At 31.5% G+C, this 19,043-nt stretch overlaps 2 protein-coding genes across 4 annotated transcripts in view; both read right to left on the bottom strand.

Annotated features, from left to right (window-relative positions):
• Positions 1-1,149: 1,149 nt before the first annotated feature.
• On the bottom strand, positions 1,150-3,087 carry LOC139486931 (neuromedin-U receptor 2-like). The gene is made up of 2 exons (XM_071271974.1): positions 2,818-3,087; positions 1,150-2,374 (listed from the first exon to the last, which is right to left on the bottom strand). The coding sequence occupies exon 2, from the start codon at positions 2,363-2,365 to the stop codon at positions 1,235-1,237; it is 1,131 nt and encodes a 376-aa protein (XP_071128075.1). The 5' UTR covers positions 2,366-2,374; positions 2,818-3,087; the 3' UTR covers positions 1,150-1,234.
• Positions 3,088-12,893: 9,806 nt separating this feature from the next.
• The window catches only part of LOC139485056 (heat shock 70 kDa protein 12A-like), a 19,962-nt gene continuing 13,812 nt past the window's right edge, over positions 12,894-19,043 (bottom strand). For all 3 annotated transcript variants that reach the window (XM_071269171.1, XM_071269172.1, XM_071269173.1), the window contains exon 7: positions 12,894-14,220. In XM_071269171.1, coding sequence (XP_071125272.1) covers positions 13,082-14,220 — 1,139 coding nt within the window. In that variant the 3' untranslated portion in view covers positions 12,894-13,081. The remainder of the gene's footprint in view (positions 14,221-19,043) is intronic.

Genomic DNA, 19,043 nt, shown 5'->3' with positions numbered 1-19,043 from the left:
GTTGGAAAATTTCTTCTTTTGTCATGCCGTTGTCAGCTTATTTTCGACTTCTGATTTTGAAGGGTCAAATCTTTGTGATATGATAATTTTCTCTCTCTCTCTCTGTGACGAACTGATACACACTTTAAACAATACTTTAACATAAATGGAACTATACTAACTTAAAAAACGTTGTGATATTGTAATTGTTCAATTTTCCACAACCTTTCATCGATATAAAAAATAACAAATAGATATAGGAAGATGTGGTGTGAGTGCCAATGAGACAACTCTCCATCAAAATAACAATTTAAAAAAGTAAATCATTATAGGTCAATGTACGGCCTTCAACACGGAGCCTTAGCTCACACCGAACAACAAGCTATAAAGGGCCCCAAAATTACTAGTGTAAAACCATTCAAACGAGAAAACCAACGGTCTAATCTATATAAAAAACGAGAAACGAGAAACACGTACAAAATACATAAACAAACGACAACTACTGTACAACAAATTCCTGACTTAGGACAGGTGCAAACATTTGCAGCGGGATCAAACGTTTTAATGGTACCAAACCTTCTCCCTTTTTTCTGAAACAATAGCATTACATCAAAACATAGAAAAACACACGATAAAATATCAATTGGCAGGCTTAACTCAATCAAAAAACGTAAATTAATACACTATGAACGAAATCTGCCCATAATCTGTCAATAAATGTTATGCATTATTAAAGGTTCGTAGTTTTGACCAGTGTCCTGAATTATGAGTCTTTTGTTAAAAAGGGCGCTTCGTTTGTATTAAAGATTACTTATAATTGCGACCATCTCTAATTTCATCATTGACATATCACAAGCTTAATCCATACACATGACATTGTGAAATGAAAATGGCCTCATCCCTTTTCGGAGTTGATTTTGGATTTTCAAATGATTTGACCTTGAGCATTTCGGCCAATAAATATTTGTTGTTGAAATGCTTAACTGGTGTAGTAACATTGTACAACATGCACAATTGACGTTATTATATTCTTGCAATTGTTTTATGTATCGAACGTTTGACAGCCAAAACAAATATTTGTCCAATTCAAACGGGTCTGGTGCAATGAATGTAAACACGTTCTATAAGTCTTTGAATTATCAGAGAATTAAAGTAGATTAATCCTGTGCAATCAGTTAAATATTTTAATTTTAATAAACGGGAAAAGAAAAGATACAAATCACTTGACATGCAATACATTTTGAATAGTATGATCTTACATACTATTTACCGAAAAGCACGAAGACACTGCTGGCTCAGAGATGATGTGTCTATGTTTACAGAATCCAAGCTTGCTTTTGAGAACACAACGTATTTGTTTACTCATTATAACATATATTATGAAGTTTGATAAGCAAGCAATTACTACCAACAGTCTTGTTATTTCAATAACCAGCTTCAGCTTTAACAGTACGTCTATATCATTTACCTCCATTTTAAAAACTACAAAGGCTGAAATCATAAATTGTGTACTTGGATCAACAAGGAGTTGACTGCTATGAGAATCCTTCTCAGAAAAAAGCTGCATTATCCCAAACATGCATATTCTAGGAAACTCAATAACGAGAAATGTCACTGTTACAACAGCAATTAACCTAGATGATCTCCTTCTAATGTTCTGTAAATTTTCACTACTGGTGCTTTGAATATTTCTTTCACGTATAAGAGACCATATGATAAATATAGACGTGAAAAGCATAATAACCGATGCTAAAAGTAAAAATATTGCGGTCATTGAAGAGTAATATATAAAACTGTAATTCAAAAGTGATTCTGATTTAGCTGCTATTTTACATTCGTTTGCGTCGAACTCTCCCCGTCTGAAATCTGCTACAAGAAATTTAGGAATATGCAATCCGACAAAAATAGCAAATATCACAACAACTACTGCTAACATTTCCCTCCTTTTTACATTGATGTAGCTCCAAATTGGCCACTTGATAGCTACGAACTTTTGAATTCCTAAAGCTGTTGTCAACAAAACGGATGATAAATGAAATAGATCTACCATTATTAGTTTGTAATGATGTAATTTGCATATTGGAAAATAAATAACTGTTTTTCCTATGTGTTCAGCATATTCATCTCTGATGTAGCTTTTAAACAAAAATGGCTCTAATCCGTAAGAGAATAGTGCTGTAAGAGCATCTGACAACGCAAGTCCCTGCATTAAAACTGAAGACGGTGTTCTCAAAGTTTTGTGAAAAAGAATGATAATGACAACAATGTTAAATAAGATAGCTGTATAGGAAATAATCGGTCCAACAATGTCATTCAGATATTCTGGAACCGACGTCAAGAAAACGTATTCTGTAAATTTGTACGGCGATTCTCTTTTGTAACGCATCTCGGTTTTCTGTTTTTAATCAGAAAAAAAAAACACTTCTTAGTTATTAAGTATGCATTCTAAGCAAACATGTATGTTTTATGTTTTCACGATATTCCATTCAATAGACAATACATTCAGCACAAGTTTGTGGTTCATATATTATACATAAACTATTTGACCTTTCCCAAGGTATTACAATCAATTACAATTCAACGGCTACTAAATGGAAAACAAATTATGTATATTAAATATGAATAATAGATGAGATTTTCATAAACTAATGATTTTACGAATCAAATTTCATTTCATTTTGACCGATATAACATGTATTTGTTAGAATAATGATTCCTTGAATGCATCAGATTTTTAGTGTAATTGCTTTTGCAAAGTAAGCAGTTGAGGCTTCTAGAAGCCTCTATATTTTTTTTCTAATGTGTGTTATGAATAAATGGCATCATAAATAAACATACCTTTGCAACTGTCAATAATTCCAAGGATGTTCTTTTATTTCCAATGATTATCTTGATTATGTTCAAAATAGTTTCATATTTTTCTCTTTTCCATATAACACTTGTCTGATTTTTAATTGATTGGTTTTATAAATCTTTGTTATGTTGTTAGAACTATATACCCATCTGTCATTGTATATGGCCCTCTAAAATAGATCAAATAGTTTTTCTATACGACAGGAGTTCTAGTTTTGGACATTAAACTATAAAAACCTCAAATTTACCCGCGAGCTACAATTTTGTTAGAACAATCTTTATTCTAATCACCATTCCATAACTTTTCAAGCTATACTTAATATATATTTTATGTCTATCATATTTATACAATTTACCTGAAACTGAACAGGCAAATTGTTCAATTTCATTTGAAATTTATGGTATTTAAGAAAATGACTAGGCATGCACGTTTATGTTTAGTTATTTTTCAAAACGCCTAAATTTAGAAAAAGCCGGTAACATATAATATACAATGTATAAACATATAAAAAGGCTAAAACTAATGACATGAGAGTAATGTGATCGTTTACCGACGGTCTGTTTCCTTTTTTCGGGAAGTTATTGTGGTAGTTGTGGACTTCTCGTGGTGACTAAATGTATAGTTGTGTTGACCTGGCTTGGCAGCGAAGTCGGGAGTCGCATCTTAGAACCTTTTTAAATAGACTAAGCAGCATAACTCATTTTGGTGATCACAATTCATTTTTTTTCAATCATGAAATATAACAAATAAATAGATCATAAATATTACAATAAATAGATCATACAAATTAACAATAGTTCAAAGAAATGTTATCAACAGGTATTTCTGCTTTAGAGATTGATTGAAATAACTTATGAACGGTGTGCATTTACTAGTATGATGTTTATAAACATCATCCAATTATCAATGTAGGAGAAATACATCCAATCTGGAAAACAGCAATAGAAACTCCGGGGGATACGCAGAAAGTCATAACAAAAGCTAGAATACTAACTGGGACCTACCTTTTACAAGCATCCAAAGCTAAATTTAATATAGGAAGTACAGACCCAATTTGCCCGCTTTTCAAACTTGAGGAAGAAAACCTTCTACATTTCCTAACTACAGATGTCCATCTCTGGAAGGGGTCCGTAGGACTTTTTATGTCCCATTAAAACAGGCTGTTATAAATAAAATTGGGATTGATCAGTGGAAAACAAATTTTCAAAATAGGGAAACATTAAGCCAATTAATTGTTGACTGCAGAAAACTAGTGAGTTCTATACTTCCAAACGACAACAATGTTTTAAATATGGTTGAAACAATTTCTAGGAATCTGTGTGATAAATTACATCAACAGAGGTTAACTCAGATCAATGCTCTATCATAATATAAACATTCATTATTCTTCACATGGAATTTAGCTTTCTTTCAACCCTTTTCAGAGCAAAAAATAGTGGCGTACAATAAAGATCAGTTAGAAGTGAGAAGTATATAGAGGACAGTTGAGATATAGATGTACTTAGGAATACGTTGTTGTTAATAATAATATACGTAATATACAGACAATTCCTGTATCAGAGTGGTAGCTGATGTTGTTCTGAATATAGAGACATGCAGATATTTAATAGTGTCAGACCACGGTTTTACTAATGTCATTAAGTGAATCGGTGACATTTTAGATTTTATACTATTTTTAACGAGGTATCAAAGTGAATAACTTTTAATATCGTCCGTGAAATATAAGCCCATCGTCCTATAATATATGCAATTGCGTTTTATTAATGTCAAATAACAAAGTAGTTTTAGCTATATAAGACCGTGTAATAGAAGCCGTGCGAATAATCAAGAAATTGATGTGCTCCCAACCACAGGAGGAAGTTACTGTAAGAAGAAGAAGCATCAATACAATAAAATGATGCATCTGAATTTAATTTCTCTACATTCGTCTTATTTATTATACATGAAGTGAGTGCCCTGATGAAATACATTTTCTATGATGTTATATCTAAATAATTTTATTCTGGATGTTACACGTATTCTGATTGACTGAAAGTGTTTTAGTCTACCACCTCACAGACATAGATTTGTCATGTGACCTTGAAGTTATCAACGTGTTTTCTTTATGATTTACTCCTTAATTTTTTCTAATGTAATTTATAATTAAATTATTAGAAATGACTGTATTATTTTCCTGTCTATTCGAAATAACCTTAAAAAAACGTGGTGCTCACTTTAATATGACCCACTACGCGGGTTAATCATTGTACACCACAGTTTTTATGATATTTGTTCATGGACAGAAAAAATATTGAATTATTGGAATAGAAAGTAAAAAAATGTTTTATTGTCAAATTAAGAATAAAATTGAAATATTGCAATTACCAAATTAGTTTCTTTCGTGTGAATTAACAATGAATTTGTCCTGCTTTTGATCATTCCAATGTATTATATTTAAATACTAGAGATAAAAAAAAATATCGCTTACCTTTTCAAATGGAATAGACATTACAACTCAATTTGCTGTAATGCAAAGATGCCAGGTAAAAGACGTAATTTGCTGAATAAATATACGAGTCACCATTGATACCCGTCACTCTCACTCCCAGTCGAACTGGAGTTTTCCCTTGCAAACGATGTATACATGTATTCCTAACTATTAACGAGGCTGAAGCTTAATTTTGACGATAATTCGAAATGCTACGTACTTCTTGGAGAACATCTTACTTACTAGTATAACATGGTTTAAGCTTCCTGTTATCTGTAACCTAATCTATATGTTTTATCTCCGTCAGCCGCAATAATAAACAAATTCTTGATTGTACATTTGTTGATCATCTAGTGCCAAAGAAAAGTATGTTCTTTGTAGAAATAATATGTATTAAAATAAATATTCACACCCAATCTCTTATGGTAACATTCTTTATAAAGCAAAAAAATGTCGTGATACGGGTAATGTATACTAAAAAAAAGACATATATTTTATGATGGTATGATACATTGTACTAGACCCCTAACGGGAGGGATTGTGTTTGATATTTACATAATGAAGACATAATCTTTCAATAAGTTTGATTGATGTCTGGAACTGGCATGTCAGTAACTGCTAGTAGTTCTTTGTTAATTTATGTATCATCGTCATTTTGCTTAATTCTTTTGTTACCTTTTCTGACATCGGACTTGGCCAGGTAAAGTCCAATACGGGTTCGGGATTTTATCACTGTGTTGAGGACCCTTTGGTAGCCTTCGGCTGTTATTTACTCATTGGTCAGCTTGTTGTCTCTTTGGCACATTCTCAATTTCTATTCTCTATTTTATCTTTTTATTTCATATCCCTAAAATAATTATGAAACTACATGTATAATTAAACATTCTTATGTATTCTTGAATGTGTTAAATTAATGAAAGCAGAAATATAGGATTGAACTTTAACTTTATGTGACAAACTGTGTTCTATAGCCAATCTTAATTATTTTCAATAGTGTCCAAAATCTGTTCATGACATCAATTTAATATGAAAAAAATCACATAAAAACTTTTCATACGCGATAGCAACAGTCATTAAACCTTTGTACAAGTTTCTTCTAAACATTATTGTATTCATCCGATCGAATCATTGCTGTGGATGGTCGTGTCTCGTACAGAAGAAAATATACCACGTATAATCTTGAAAGTAAATTATTATAACGCGGAAAATGACAAGATAGTATTACGTTTTACTAAACCTACACGCAAAATCGGATTTTTTAAAGGAACTAGTTTTACGTTGATTGAACTTGTTGTTATATCAATTATTCTTTTTTTACGATTGTTTAGTACATAATTTAGGCCGTCGGTATTATCGTATGAATTGTTAACATTTGATCAATACATGTTGGTACCTAATATTGCTAACTTTGATATGGTATGGGTTTTATATTCATTATTGATATCCGCACGGGGATATTTATTTGCATAAATCTGTGTCATTTCATAACCATGCCCCATTTTCGTAATGTTATATAGCTCACACAGCTCTCCGCATTTGTAAGCGGATCAGTATATCCAGACACGTTATATCAGCTTTGAGCCGATTGCCGCCATTGTTAATCTAGAACGCTGCACGTGCTTGCTTGAGAAGACGTTAATACAAATGAACCAGTCTACCTACTGTATAACCAAATGAAATAGATAACCTTTTAAATTAACATAAAATAAAGTCTTCAAGTATGTCTTTGTTCCCGTCACTTTGCAAAAATGCGTTCAGTGTTGAATTTACTGTTCTGATATCCAGAAGCCTATCAATAACTTAGTACGATATATAAGATTATCCAATAGTAGTACTTATTAATCGTAGACTGGTTATCTGCCCTTTATCTGTTTGGCTCTCTGTGCGGATACCCGTATGTCGCAAGGGAAAAGCCCAGCCTATAATTTATCGTAGGACATGTTGGAAAATTTGCCGATTCGGAACAAATATAAACTAGCTTTATGCATACAGGCCCAGGATCGTCCTACAATGTAGCCAACATTGATATTACAATTTCTACAAGTAGATATTGGAATTCTGATTTGCACTCATAATCTGCATTTAATTACACAGTATCAATCAGAATTGTCCCCAATAACGGTAGAAAATTCAATAAAAAAAAAGAATACGGGAAAATTTCCCGAATTTTTCATTGTACTAATGAACTCAAAATCGTTCAAATTTTGTTTGTCGTGTTTTGAAATCCCGGACCTGCGCAGAAATGTACAATGTACTTCCTTTTTCCGGTCTCGTTTGTATGAAACTTTGAGTAAAATATATGTTTATCAGTCTAGTATAAAATAGGAAGGAACGCGCAATACCAATTTCATTTTTAATAATTCCTTGATATGAAAAAACGTTACCTGATGATAGCGTTTCTTTGTTTACATTGCATATGACGTCATAATTTAAATAACATCACAACTAAATCCCTAACAACAGAACCAAAATCGGAAACGTTACGGTATTTCCGTTTCTTTTTTTTTTAAACAAATATTTAAGTTACAAAAAACTAATTCATACAGACTTCGTCCCCATTTACAGGTACAAATGTAATGCCTGCCTCATATTATTTTCTACTTAGATAGATAAATGAATTCAATGTGTACTTTTGAATTAGGAGAATCCTTGGTTTTACTGAATTTCAACTTGTACTGTAGTATAAATGTCACTCAGAACAGAAAAAAAATGCAATTTATGATTTTTAACAAAGTTGACATATTTATAACCTAGTTGAAAGAAAGAATTATAAAAGTTAAGTTATATTCGCGTTTTATGGGACTAATAAACGTTGCCAGTTTGTTTATCTTTGGAATTATCTGGAACTTTAATAACTGTCAAAATAAATAAGTACGACGTATTATGGATACTTATCTCCGTGGGTATTTATTACAATATTTTATACAAAGATCGCTAATTTGGGGTGTTTAAACCAGTCGGACATAATTGTGCAATTTCGATCTATACTTGTAAATAGTAAATATAAGGGAATTATATACGTTTTATAAGTGTGTGTGTGTATGCAAATTGCAACTAAAAAATATTGTGGATGTCCGTTTTATCATCATGTTCAAAATTTGAGAAGGAATAATAATACAAAAATGTCAAGTAATTCGTCTGGTACATCGGGTATTTCCGATCCCTTTGAAGCATTTACATCACCATTTTATCGTTGGCTAGAAAATGATGTTTTCCCTGTTGTTGTTGGAGTTACTATTCTCCTAATTTTGATAATAGGAATAATACTGAATTCTGTTTTAGTGCATGCTATTAGAAGAAAACGACTAGAAATATCATCAGGAAGGATATATCTAATAAGCCTCATAGTTTTAGACTTCGTTGCGTATTTCTTTATTTTATTCCCATCACTTATTGTCTCTTTTGCAAAAGATTGGATATTATCTGATTTTGTGTGCATCGTAAGCGGCGATTTGGTAACCGGATGTCTATTAATGACATTTTATCTACAGTTGATTATATTCATAGAACGTTGGATGAAGATTTCGGGCTCTGATCTTTATGACAAAACACTAGGCAGAAACAAAGTTTCAATTATTATAATTGTTTGTTTGTGTGTTATGTTTCTGTTTGTCGGAATACTACCACTAACCGGATGGGGTGTCTTGGAGTATATTTCGTACGAACATCTCTGCAATATAAAACATACCGACAATATAATAGGTATGAATCTGTTATTTATATTTGCTATTTATATTCCATCTGTATTATCCATTGTTTTTCTTCTTCTTATTGGAAGAAAACGGAAAAATATTCTAAATATGCTCTCAGAGCTACAGACGGAAGTAGATATAGCTAGCAAAAAATTAAATAAATTTGGTGGGGGTGAAGTGATAAACAATAATCACGTGCTAATGTTTGAAAAAGAAGATACTTGCAGACTTTCGAGGGAAACAACCGAAGCTTTATCTGTATCACATATCGATACGATAAATCCAAGACTGGAAATCGTTCCGGAAATAGAAGTTTTAAGTACCGAGATACTACAGAATTGTGATTTACCAGGGTCAACAACATCGCGATTGGAATCCGAGATACAGGGTGAACTGTTCCCGTCACCTTTATCGAACGAAAAAACGAATGAGGATCATGCTATACTGATAGAACACGTTTATGAAAAATCAGAGGAGCATATGGACATTCACTTGACTGTGACTTATACAATCATGTGGGGTGTTGCCTTGGTAATGTGGATTCCATACGTTATTGTCTGCTACCTTGATGCGTACGCCTCGTTTTCAATGTGGGGTGGATGGTATTCTATGGTCGTACCAATAACACATATGACGTACGTTATGAAACCTATAATTTATCTTAGTCATAATAAGGTTTTTAGAGACGCAGCGTACCAAACTATACCAGAAAGTGTGAGAACAAGATCTCAAAAGGTTCGGAAAGTTTTAAAAAAATCAATGAACAAGATGGATGATTTCGTATTCCCTCAAAGAAAAAGAAGCATTGGTATTGAAGAGTCTGATAATGAGAAACAAGATAAAAATGAAATCAAAACTTTTTCAACTTTCAAAACTACAAAGTCAAAACGAAATAGTGAAACAAGATTCTAATTTTTGAAAGTATTGCTATAGTGACGTTTTTCTAAACTTGCATTGAGTGAAAAGGAAACGTCAATAAAACATATGTATGCGATGTCGCCAAAAATTATAATATAAATCTATTTGTGCAATCCAAATAAAATTACAATGGATATGTAAACGTATCGATCATAATTATCTAAGATGAATTATAGAATTATCATATAATTTCATTTAGTAAATAAATATGTAAAGTGACAGTGTGAACACGAACATGTATTTTATCTGCCTCTTGAGGTCGTAGTCCCTTCTTGCAAACTAGGGCAAAGCTAATAGTACATGTAGACTGATTTGAATATTCTGTGAATTGTTATTTGAGTTTCTCTTTCTACCTCTGAACGAAAAAAAAACGCCTTCCTAAATTAAATTCTGGACAATAGGAACCATTCTTTCAAGACTTCTCCTCAATATTTGGGGTTAAAGTTGTGGTAAAGTAATACTAACGAAATCCTTGGTATTTATATTATTATTGATTATGACATGATAAGAACGTTTTTAACCGGATTTTTGTGACAAAAATGTCGGTTATAGATTTGGGGATGTACGGCGGGCGGCCGGGCTGTCGGGCGGGCGGCAATCAAATGTTGTCCGTGCATTAACTCATGAACCGTTCAACCAAAGCTTTTAAAACTTTAATATGTTGTTACTGACAACTCAATGAAGGTCAAGTTCAATAATGGCGATTTTGACTTTTACCGTTCAGGAGTTATAATGGTTCTTGAAAGATTGAAAAATGGAGTTTCCAGTCGTGTCCGTGCATTTACGCATGAACTGTTCTACCAAAGCTTCCCAAATTTTAATATGTTGTTACTGATGACAAAATGGAGGTCAAGTTCGATAATGACGATTTTGACTATTACGGTTCAGGAGTTATGGTTCTTGAAAGATTGAAAAATGGAGTTTCCAGTCGTGTCCGTGCATTTACACATGAACTGTTCTACTAAAGCTTACCAAATTTTAATATGTTGTTACTGATGACAAAATAGAGGTCAGGTTCAATAATGACGATTTTGACTTTTACCGTTCAGGAGTTATGGTTCTTGAAAGATCGTAAAATGGTGTTTCCATTCACGTTGTTGCATTTACTAATGAACCATTCAATCTAAGCTTTTCAAATTTTAATATGTTGATACTGACTACAAAATGGAGGTCAAATTTGATATTGACGATTTTCACTTTCAGCATTCATCAGTTATGGTTCTTGTGATATTGCCAGGACACAAATAAATGTTAATAAATCCGGTTTGCTGTCGTTGTGACAGCCTCTTGTTCATGTTTTCAAGTAGTTGCAAACGCGCTCAAAGCAATCCTGAAAGTAGATTTCCCCTACCAGAAAGTCAAAATATTGTGACCGAGCAAAATCATGCATTTTCCAATTTTGTTATTTTTCACTTTAATTTACTGTGTTTAATCGTTTATTTCATTCCTTATTTTCGTATATTTCATAATAATACAGTCTTTAAAACTAACATTCTCGTATATTTCATAATGATACAAGACCTTAAAACTAAAATGATTCGATATAATTTGTCAGTTTAATTATAATCAGATTATCAATTTGACTCTATTATTCCAAGTTTTAAAAATAGTATAATATTCGACATGGAACCGTATCACTTAATTTAAATGTCGGTTATTACGTGTATTCATGTCAAATTAGTTATATATACAAACTGTATGTAAATAATTTTGATTCAGCTGATTGGTTTCAGGACTTTAGATTGAACACAAACTATCCATAACAAAAGAATTCCATGTAGAATAATTGATTAATGCATCGCGTGTTCCAAAGATTGAACCAAAGTTGCATTTTCAAACATTCAAGCAATCAGTCATCCGTCTGTCATATATTGACGGTCAGATTGTTCCTCCATTATGTGGTCAGGGGCATCACACAATCATTCAAACTCTTGTTCCACAATCCTTCCAGCATCCATTCCCCCGATGACAATGTTAACGTTATCATTTAGTAAAGAAATATTAGCATAAGGACAGCAGAAACAAATATGACACACGTATTATATTGATATTTTATTCTATTTGATAATATATATCTTTGTATATTTTCGTCTTTATTTGACAGGTTTATTTCCTTCAAAAAAATGCTGAACTGTTTTATTGCAAAACAGTTTATTCAAAATTTGTAAAATTAAACAAACAACACGAAGAAAACTGACTCTAGGTTAAATAAATATACATACAAAATTAATTCTAGTTTACATATCGTATTACTTTCAGTGTATATCCTTACACGTAATAAAATAATTCAAATGCAATTATACTATACAAGTTTTCATTGCGCGGAAGTAATCTTAAAAGTAGAAAATAGAAGACAGTTACGGGAGTTCTTTTATCATGTTAAATAAGTTTAAAACTATAAGAATGATTTTCACAACAGCGTGGCCAACCACAATACTTATGTTGGTAATATTACTGAATCCTTTGCCTTTAACTTGTTTGTATTCGGCTATCGGTAACAGTGATTTTTCAATCACTCAGTCTGTTAGAGGCCACTTCACAAGGGGAATTACATAGTATAAAAGAGTAGAGTACATGTAGGTGCAAGAGAAAAAAAACAGAAAGTTTAAGTATTCAACTTTTAAATCAACACACAATGTTTAGTCCTCTGCTAGTATAATTTGATTTAGGCGTTTAGAACCTTTGGCGACCCCACAGTTCTTAAACTTGTACGATATGACAAGTGGGAATGACAGAAGAACGTTCACCTAATATGACCCAGTCAATTGATAACCAGAGCACGCCAAAAAATTGTCTTTTACATTTGCTTAGAATTAAATTAAAGGACCATGATGTACGCACTAATATTTTGACCTATTCAAATCCTATCTCTTCTTCTGTTTTGTTCTAAATATAAAAAAGGAAAATGCAATAAATATGTATACTTTATTGAGACTTTATTTATTTTGGCAGAAATTATGAACTTCCTTACTCAAATAATTCGTAAGTGGTGTATACTTTATATATGAACCTGACAATTACATAAACAAAATATGAATAAAAATCATCAATATCTTCACAATTATTGTTATAACGTATACTATTATTTGTTTATCTTTATAAGTTGTGCTTATATAGTGACACTGCTTAACGCCCGAAGTTATTTTTTTTTTCAAGTTCAGCTATTGAACTTTAACAAAGAAAGTCGAATTTTGCTCCCAAGACTTTCCCGGTCTTTGCCACTCGAACAAGCACCCCTAGTTCTGTACCAACGTAATGGAAACTGACGAGTACACTTTGTACTGATGTATTTGAAACACCAGAAAGCGTACTTTGTACTGTTTTATCAGTATCCACAGGAGGCGCACTTTGTACCTTTTCATCTTTATCCCCAGAAAGCGCAATAGACAAACATCCTAACACATTACATGAGTCATCGGTAACAAACATGGGAGATTTAGAAGTGGATGCATAGACATACAGAGAGGCAGTATTTGAAAAATCAGGTTGAACGCGCCGATGGTAGATTTTTTCTAACCTGGGTTGACTTATTTCAACTCTTTCTCCCAACCTCACGTGAATATCAAAAATATCATCACAAATTTCTATACCATTAACAATACGCTTCTTTGTTTCCGGATGGATTCCTTCATGAAAGTTAACGTGAGTTCCAATTCCATAGGAACACTTGGAAATTCTTGATCTAATCGCTTTTTGGTCGTGACCATACAACACGGCACCTTTTAAAACTGCCATGGAACAATCGTCTGGATTTATAACACGAAGTAGGGGGAAGTTTGTAACGATGCTGTTTTTAATCACTTTTGATTCAGCAAAACCCCCTACAAGAAGTAATGTTGTTATGTCTGACAATGTTTCTATATGTAAAAGTTGTCTGAGATGATTAACAAGCTTATCCAAAGTTTCAGTATAGAATCCTTCATACGTATCCGCATATATAAGTAGCTTATCTCGGACAAATTTCACCTTTTTACCTGTACAGGTAGTTTGAACATCTTCCCTGATGCTGACACCATGTATTTTTTCATATACCTCAAACAAATAGGAAGGACATTTAATACTGATATGAGAAGTTACACCAGGTTCATAGCTCCTCTTTTTCATTTCAAAATCGAGCAGTACATCTATCATTTCATTTGGATATTCATCATTTATTTTAGAAATGATATCAGATCCAAATATCGTGCTTAACAAAATCTGAAATTCCAGGTCTATTGTTGTACCACCCCAGCAACCACCTGTTGCTTGGTATAATTCTTGGAGAGTTCCATCTCTTTGTATTTCATGAGCTGTTACATCAACAGTCCCGCCTGAAACATAAAAAAAAGGAGATTCTTACTTTTTTGTGTTTTCCGAATATTCTGTCTGCTATATTTCAATAATTTTCAGTTCTCTAATGTAAGAAGGTTTTTAACTATTTTCCACACTATGAGGGAGCCAGATGCTAAATAAAATGCTGAGCAAGTCAAATCAAAGTCTTACCTGGATAAATAGTCTCATACATTGGAAGGAAGTCATTAATTTTATTCATTTTTATGACACTAATCGTGGATCAATGTAGTAAATAAACTCGTCATAAATACATGTGCCAGGATTATATTTTGTATTTACGCAAGATGCGCGTTTCGTCTACAAAAGACTCATCAGTGACGCTCGAATCCCAAAAAGTTAAAAAGGCCAAATAAAGTACAAAGTTGAAGAGCATTGAGGACCAAAATTCTTAAAGTTTTGCCAAATACAGCTAAGGTTATCTATAATTCCTGATATAGAAAAGCCCAAGTATTTCAAAAATTAAAAAGTTTTGTAAACAGTTAATTTATTAATATGGCCATACCAATTATAATTCATGTCAGCACATAAGTGCTGACTACTGGGATGGTGATACCCTCGTGGAATTCAAATTCCACCAGCAGTTGCAACTACCCAGTGGTTGTAAATAAACTGTTGCCAAAAACGATCTTTGACATTCTTATCATGACTTATAGCTGTTAGGATATATCAACATGAACCTACGTCCAGTCGGGACAGGGGTATTAACTTACTCCAATGTTTTATTAGATTTAGGATAACAGCATTCTGGAGAGATATAAGTTATATGTAGCATAACTGGTACCATGAATGTTATTGATTTAGGGATCCACAAGCAGCCTGTCTCATATATCAAATATTTTGCTTTGATCCAGAACAGCTTCAGTTTTTGATATTCATTGTTAATCCTAGTATGATATTTACCCCGGTCAACACACTTAGCAAAACCTATTGGATTATTTGTAATAAAAAAATCTGTAAGAGTTCTTATGAATTAGAATCATATTCAAAACAGTGTGGTTGTGGCCATTGATTGACGACATAAATTATCCCATTGACTGGGGCAGATTATGTGAACGTTTGTCTGTAACGATCACTGCTTACTATATACTTGTTAAAGACACTTAAACTGTGGGTCACCAAGGGTTCTCAACACCTAAATAAAGTAATTCAAAAACTAATCAGGAATAACAGGAGGTGTTGGTTTATATCAATAATATAATTCAAAACATACAGGTTATTCCTGGTTAATTTTTCGAATTATTTCATTATTGAAGGCGTTAAGAACCTTTGGTGACCCCACAGTTTAAATTCTATAATAAGTAGTGAACAGTGGTCGTTACAGAAAAACGTTCACCTAATCTGTCCTAGTCAATGGGATAATTTAGGTCGTCAATCAATGGCCACAACCACACTGTTTTGAATATGATTCTATTATTTTGGACGTACAAAAAAATACATGGAACATGCAATAAAAATCAGCATAGGAAAAGTCTCATCAAAAGCAAAGACACAAACACAATCAATAACACATATGGTTACGTTGTTCTGAATATGTATGACATAAACCATTTTTATAGCGAGCACATGCATCGTTACAACTGAGGAATAAAGGTAAGAGGTACAAGAAGTTTAATTTTAATGCTTATAGTTTTTTATATCTGCTTAACACAGATTGATCTTCTACAAATGTTCTTTTACTTTTATATAAGCATTTCGAGTTCATGATAGTATGAAAAGAGTGAAATACTGAAAGAGAAAATAAAATTTTAGTATCCTATTGACCTGTATTTTCACATATGTATTTCTTTTTTTTTTTTTTATTCAACAACAGTATTGCTCGCTGTTAACAATTACTCCACTGACACAGCTATCTCAGTGAAGGTCCCTGTTTCATTAGTACCAGAAGTTCAGGGATTCTTCAGGTAGATAAACTGCATATTGTTAGTCGTTTACAAAATATTATAAATATTACATCAATATAGATAAATAATGCTATTCTAATTATATTAAAGTATTTATATTATATAGTCTTATTTTCGGAAAATTTTTCATAGTTCATCCGAGTTTGGGATGACTTCTATCAGTTTCCATGTGTTTCCGGATAACGGTTTTTTCAATCAATATCGAAAAAGATTGTAATTATCTTTGATCTACATCATTATTCAGGTAAGACAGCTATAATTTGAAAGAATAATAGTCGTACGGTAATCAAAGAACAGCTATGCTGTTTTTTGGGTTTTTTTTTTGTAATGTATAATGCCTCGTACCAGATTATAATATAAATATTGTAATTAATGTCTATCAAGCATCATAAATAAATACAAAATTAGATATTAAATTAATTAATACACAATGATAACTTTACCAACCATGTTATCAGTTCAAACAATTCAAATACACTTAAATAATTTTCCTAATATTCCTTTTCTTTCATGGTTAAAAAAATTGTTTTGTAGAACGAGCCTATTTCTAAACTCAGTTTTAAAAACAGAAAATACATTTATCTTCTTTGTTCTAAACTCTCACAAATAGTGTATTTTGTGAATTGAAAATATAATAACTGTAAGAAAAAAATTAATATCATAATATTCTATATCATTTATTTTGTAACCCCAAATCAATTTTTTTAGTGTTAAAATGTGTTTTCCAAGTTTAACTTTTTCTAACAGATTAAATATGTCTTTCCAAAATTTATCAAGAAAGTGGCATGTAATAAAAAAGTGTTCATAATCTTCTGTAATATTACAGTGATTACAGTCTGAGTTTTGGCATATTTTCCATTGTTTTAATAAAACTTTGTTTGGAAGAATAAAATGTAATAGTTTCCATCTGAACATTTTTAATTTATTTTCTTTCAAATAATTATGAACAAATTTAAGTATGTTTTGAGCTTTATTTTCTATGTTTTCAAAATGTAGTAGTCTCTTCCATTTGTAAAAGCCAATTGGTATTTCTTTATCTTGTTCTAATAGTATTTTGTAAATTTTACTTGTTTCTAATTTATTTATATTTTGTTTAAAGTTATCTTTGTCATAAATATACACAACATTATCTGTTAGTACATTAGTTGTTCTTGAACATTTTTCAGCTAATATTTTAACCCATTCTTTTGGTATAGCTTTTTTTAATTTTAAAAATTCAGTAATCCAGTTTGTCTTTTTATTAAGCTTTTGTCTAATAAATCTTTCTGTTATATTTCCAGATTCATCTATGATATCATTTATGTATATTATGTTGCTATCTATCCAGTTTTGGAATAATAATGTTTTTTCTTGAAATTTTATCCACTGATTTCCCCAAATAACTTGTTGGCGGATTAGTCTGTAGATTTTTGGGTATTTATTATTATTATTTTTGTTCTTGATCCAAACTTTGATTATATCAAGATAAAACTCTGGTATCTTTTTTATATCTGGTATTGAATTTATACTATCCAGATTCATTTGCAATATAAGAAGATTATTTCCAAATTTGTTTAAATAAAATTTTGGTATTACCGTCCAGTTTAAGAATTGCTCTGCATTTAATCTTTTAATCCAACCTATTTTTATTGTTTCTATGTATTTCTCTAAATTAATCATTTTTTATCCCCCATTTAATTTGTCGTAACTTAGTACGGAGCGTTTAACTTTTTCTGTTTTGTTATTCCATAAAAATTCATATATCATTTTTTTAAACTGGTTTAAATACTCTTTATCTATGGTTGAGACAGATGCTACAAATGTAATATTAGGAATAATTAATGATTTAGTAACTGTTATCCTTCCTATCATGGTTAAGTTTCTCTTTTTCCAATTAAGAATAATTTTTGCTGATTTTTCTAAAAGTTTTTCAGCATTTAATCTTTGACACTCTTTTTTATTATGACCAAAATATATACCTAGACTTTTTACAGGTATATTTGTCCAGTTAATATTTTCATGTTTATCTTTGCAGTTTTTTTGCTTCCCAAGCCAAACACCCTCAGTTGTTTTAGCTCTGTTTAAATTCAAACCTGACAATGTTCCAAATGTTTCAATCATATTAAGTGCTTTTGAAATGTCTTGTTTTGTTCTAAGAAAAAGAGTGGTATCATCTGCTAGTTGACTAATTTTTAATGTGTGAGTTTTGCCATCAAGTTTAATTTCAAAGCCTTTGAGGTCATGATCTTGTCTGATCCTACATGCTAAAATTTCAACAGCAATTACAAAAATTATCGCACTGCATGGGCACCCTTGCCTAATCCCACGAAAAATGCTTATAGGTTTTGAAATCCAACCATTGTTTATAACTGAGCTTTTAATATCAGTATATAGAACTTTAATCCATTTCAACATTGAACTTTTGAATCCAAATTTTTTTAAAGCTAAAAACATGAAATCCCACTCTAAAGAATCAAAAGCTTTAGAGAAATCTAAGAAAAGAAGAGCTCCCTCTATGTTGAATTTTTCTGAAAAATCAATGATATCTTGAATTTGTCTAATGTTATATCCAATATATCTATTTTTTACACACCCATTTTGATCCCCATGAATAATTTGTGGTAATATTTTACTAATTCTTTGTGCTAATGACTGAGCTACAATCTTTGTATCTACATTTAATAATGTTATTGGCCTATAGTTATCTAAAGATAGTGGGTCATTTTTTTTATGTAGAAGGGAAATAACTCCTATTTTTTGTAAATTAGTTAACTCCCCTTTTTCATATGAAAAATTGAATGTATTAACAGCAAATTCTTTCAGATCTTCCCAAAATATCTTGTAAAACTCTACACTTAAACCATCAATGCCTGGGGCTTTATTGAGTTTCATTTTAAATAGAGATTCTGTGCATTCCTGGA

This window comes from Mytilus edulis, chromosome 8 (genome assembly GCF_963676685.1).
Source record: "Mytilus edulis chromosome 8, xbMytEdul2.2, whole genome shotgun sequence".
In the NCBI taxonomy this organism is placed as follows: Eukaryota; Metazoa; Mollusca; class Bivalvia; order Mytilida; family Mytilidae; genus Mytilus; species Mytilus edulis.
Note: the sequence above shows the minus strand (reverse complement) of the source record. Positions and strands in the feature narration are given on the sequence as shown.